The sequence below is a fragment of the Carlito syrichta genome, unplaced genomic scaffold (assembly GCF_000164805.1).
Source record: "Carlito syrichta isolate Samal-C Ts95f unplaced genomic scaffold, Tarsius_syrichta-2.0.1 Scaffold303189, whole genome shotgun sequence".
Taxonomy (NCBI): domain Eukaryota; kingdom Metazoa; phylum Chordata; class Mammalia; order Primates; family Tarsiidae; genus Carlito; species Carlito syrichta.
The window spans coordinates 26,397-30,004 of record NW_007247285.1 but is presented as its reverse complement, the minus strand read 5'-3'; the positions used below and the strand labels follow the sequence as shown (position 1 = coordinate 30,004).

Below are 3,608 nucleotides of genomic sequence, written 5' to 3'. Positions count from 1 at the left end.
TGCCATTTTTAAAACAACCCAGAGGCTGGGCTCAGTGACTCAGCCTGTAATCCCAGCACTTTGGGAGGCCGAGGCAGTGGACTGCCTGAGCCCGCGGGCTCAAGACCAGCCCCAGGCAACTTGGCGAGACTTTGTCTCTACAATAAATAAAAAAAATTAGTCAGGCGTGGTAGCACAGGCCTGGAAGGCTGAGGCAGAAGGATCACTGGAGCCCAGCAGGGCGAGGCTGTGGTGACCGGGAGCGTGCCACTGCGCTCCAGTCTGGGCGACGAGTCAGAATCCAACTCAAAAAAGAAAAAGAAAATATTATCAAGTTCTAAAAATGGCTACTTTTGCTTATACTGAAAAAGCCAGGCCGGGTTTGGTGGCTCAGCCTATAATCCCAGCACTTTGGGAGGTCGAGGTGAGTGGATTGCCTGAGTCCACAGGTTCGAGACCTGCGTGGGCAACTTGGCGAGACCTCATCTCTACAATAAATAAAACAAAAAAAATCAGCCGGGTGTGGTAGCGCATGCCTGTAATTCCGGCTACTCAGAAGGCTGAGGTGGAAGGATCGCCGGAGCCCAGCAGGTTGAGGCTGCGGTGGCCGGGAGCGGCCACTGCACTCCAGTCTGGGCGACAGAGTGAGACTCCAACTCAAAAAACAAACAAACAAACAAAAAAAAACTTGACCAAACCCACATCCAATCTCTTTGTTCTCTGCTGTATCCTCAGGACTTAAAATGATGGCTGGCATATGATAAGCTTCAATAAATACCTGTGAGTGAATGAATTTTCAGTTAAGGAAAGGGAGGCTCAAAAGGATTAAATAACACAGCCAGGTGACACTGGAATGCAAGTCTGTTCAATCATGAAGCCCAGGGGTATCTTATTTATACTGCACAAAGTAATCACAATTACTTTGTAATACTTTAATGACTGCCTAGTATGTAAATGAACAAAACTGGATGGCAATAGTAAATTATCTTGTGTAAATTACCTTGTCAGGGTCCTTTAATTAATCTTTATACACTTATGTTTAAATACAATTTGCACAAATTCTAGAGGATGCAAAATGACAAACACAACTCAGGCACATATATGGTGGCCATCCCACATACAGCATAAGAAAACGTTATGGCTAAGCATGTCAAAGTTTAATGCATAATTCAATATCAACTCAGGTATTTAAGAAGGCATCAGGTTTCAAATTGAGCCTCCACCATTTTGTGACATTCTTTTTTTTTTGAGTTGGAGTCTCACTCAGTCACCCAGACTGGAGTGCAGTGGCTGCTCCTGGCCACCACAGCCTCAACCTGCTGGGCTCCGGCGATCCTTCCACCTCAGCCTTCCAGGTAGCTGGAATTACAGGCATGTGCTACCACGCCCGGCTAATTTTCTGATTTATTGTAGAGATGAGGTCTCGCTGCCCAGTGGGTCACGAATATTTTGTGACATTCTACAGTTGTTTAGCGCCTCAACTTGTTTCTTTTTCTTTTTTGGGGGGGGGAGTTGGAGTCTCACTCTGTAGCCCAAGCTGGAGTGCAGTGGCAAGCTCACAGTCACCCCAAAGTCAACCTGCTGGGCTCCAGTGATCCTTCCGCATCAGTCTTCCAAGTAGCTGGAACTACAGGCGTGCGCTACCGCGCCCGGCTAATTATTGATTTATTGTAGAGATGAGGTCTCACCAAGTTGCCCGGGCTGGTCTCAAACCCACTGGCTCAGGCAATTTGCTCGCCTCGGCCTCCTAAAGTGCTGGGATTACAGGCTGAGCCAGTTTCAGTTTCTTTATAAAATGGAATGATAACAGTGCCTATCACATGGAAACATAATGTAAAGAGATACACCATGCTTGGTAAAATAGTGCTCAGTAGATGTTAGACTGTGTTATTACAATCACCAATTTAAAGACTTCTAAAAAAGACTGTTAACTGTGCCCTTCCATTTACACCACGTGGTAGAAACTGCACAAGCTATTTAACGACAGCTCTGGGTTTGAGACAACTCCTCTTATCTAATTTTATGACCTTGGACTAGCCAGTTCCTCTGTTAGAGTCTCGGTTTCCCATTCTCTAAAACAGGGAAGACGACCAGCATCTTGCAGTGTTGGTACCATCAGTGAGACCAGGCACAAAGTGCCTAGTACTCAACGATTGGCAGTTACCTCTTCCCTTCCGCCGCTGGCTGGCAGATGGAGAAATGGGAAGGGAATACAGCAAAGGAGCAACGGTCTCCAGAAATGTTGACAGAAGGGTGAAAGTTCACGGCCAACGAGGCGTTTCATCAGCGCCGCGGGGGCTCCATGCCGCTCTCCGCCCCTGAGGGCTTCTGAGCAGCCTCTCGGACCACTCTGCTTCCTTCTCCCCGTCTCTCCAGCAATTCCGCATCCAAGTCGGAAGACACCCTCCACCCCGCAACCCCTGTAGCCGTAGCAAGAACGAGGAGAGTCACCCCCTTCGAGGCCCTGAAGCCGCCGCTCGGGCGCTGGAGCCTGCCCTCACCTGTAAGGCTGACACCAGGTCTCAATGTCAGCAGCGCCCTGGGGCCGCGAGCACTTAGGGGAGGCGCGAAGGCGGTGATGCTCAGCCTGCGGCCCAGCGACGCCCCAACCATGCCCTCCCTGGACGGCCTGGCTCCTCTCCCCGCTGCAGCCGGCAGCCGAGGGGTCCCCACAGCCACCAGCAACCAGCGTGTGGAGCACCGCGCCGCCATCTTGGCCCGGGGACACTACGCCTGCGCCACCCGGCTCAAGAAGGCCTCGCGAGGACGGCGGGCGCGCATGCGCGCAGAGACGCAAGACTTGAACACAGGCAGTCGCCCTCAACGCGCCTTTCTGGTAGCCTTCGCCGAAACAGGGTTTGCTCTGAAGTATGCAGTTAGGAAGACTTTCTCTGGAGGACCTCGTGGTTCTGTGCTAGATGACCAATAACTGTACCTTATCGGTGTAAGGACATGATTAAAGATGGCCAAAGGTAATTGGTCTGAGTATCCTGCCGGCAAGGGGACCGAACTACAAATCCCGGCATGCAGTGCGGCCGCCTGTCGGGCCGATCCCAGCATGCAGTGCGCGGTTCCTTCCTCCTGACCCTGAAACTTACAACGAATTGCATGACGTTTACGCATCCGGTCCCCGCGCGCGTAACGCAGTTCTCCACCCCCACTCCCCAAGTCTGGCGGCGATCTCACTTTCTGTTGCCCTCCCCCGCTGCCGAGCAGCACTGTGCTCTCTCAGCTTTCCCCAAACCTGCAGTGTACTTGCTGGTTCAGAATGAGAGTCAAGCTATCCAAAAACTAATGTAATTAAACCGTATGAGCACCTACCTATTATGTGTTATACATGTTCTAGAATATTGGGGGCACAATGATGAATGGTACAACACCCCTGCTCTGGAGAAGCAAAGAGTGACTTGAGAGAGACGGTCACCTTAGCAACTAGCAATGTGTTCAATGCTATCATAGGTATAAGTCGTTACAGGCACACATTCCAAGTGGCAAGAACTTCAAAAGCAGTGTCTGAGATCTGAAAGTGTTTGCCCTGTTTGCTTAAGCCCTAAATTGAGGGTGTGTAACAGAAGACAAGGCTAGGAAGGTAGACCAGACCTAGTAAGTTTTGCAAAGGAGTTTCAAGT

At 50.5% G+C, this 3,608-nt stretch overlaps 1 protein-coding gene across 2 annotated transcripts in view; it reads right to left on the bottom strand.

The window, feature by feature from the left end:
• DNAJA3 (DnaJ heat shock protein family (Hsp40) member A3) overlaps positions 1 to 2,773 on the bottom strand; it is a 31,429-nt gene extending 28,656 nt beyond the window's left edge. For both annotated transcript variants that reach the window (XM_021712326.1, XM_008058016.2), the window contains exon 1: positions 2,481 to 2,773. In XM_021712326.1, coding sequence (XP_021568001.1) covers positions 2,481 to 2,691 — 211 coding nt within the window. In that variant the 5' untranslated portion in view covers positions 2,692 to 2,773. The remainder of the gene's footprint in view (positions 1 to 2,480) is intronic.
• Between the last annotated feature and the right edge of the window lie 835 nt (positions 2,774 to 3,608).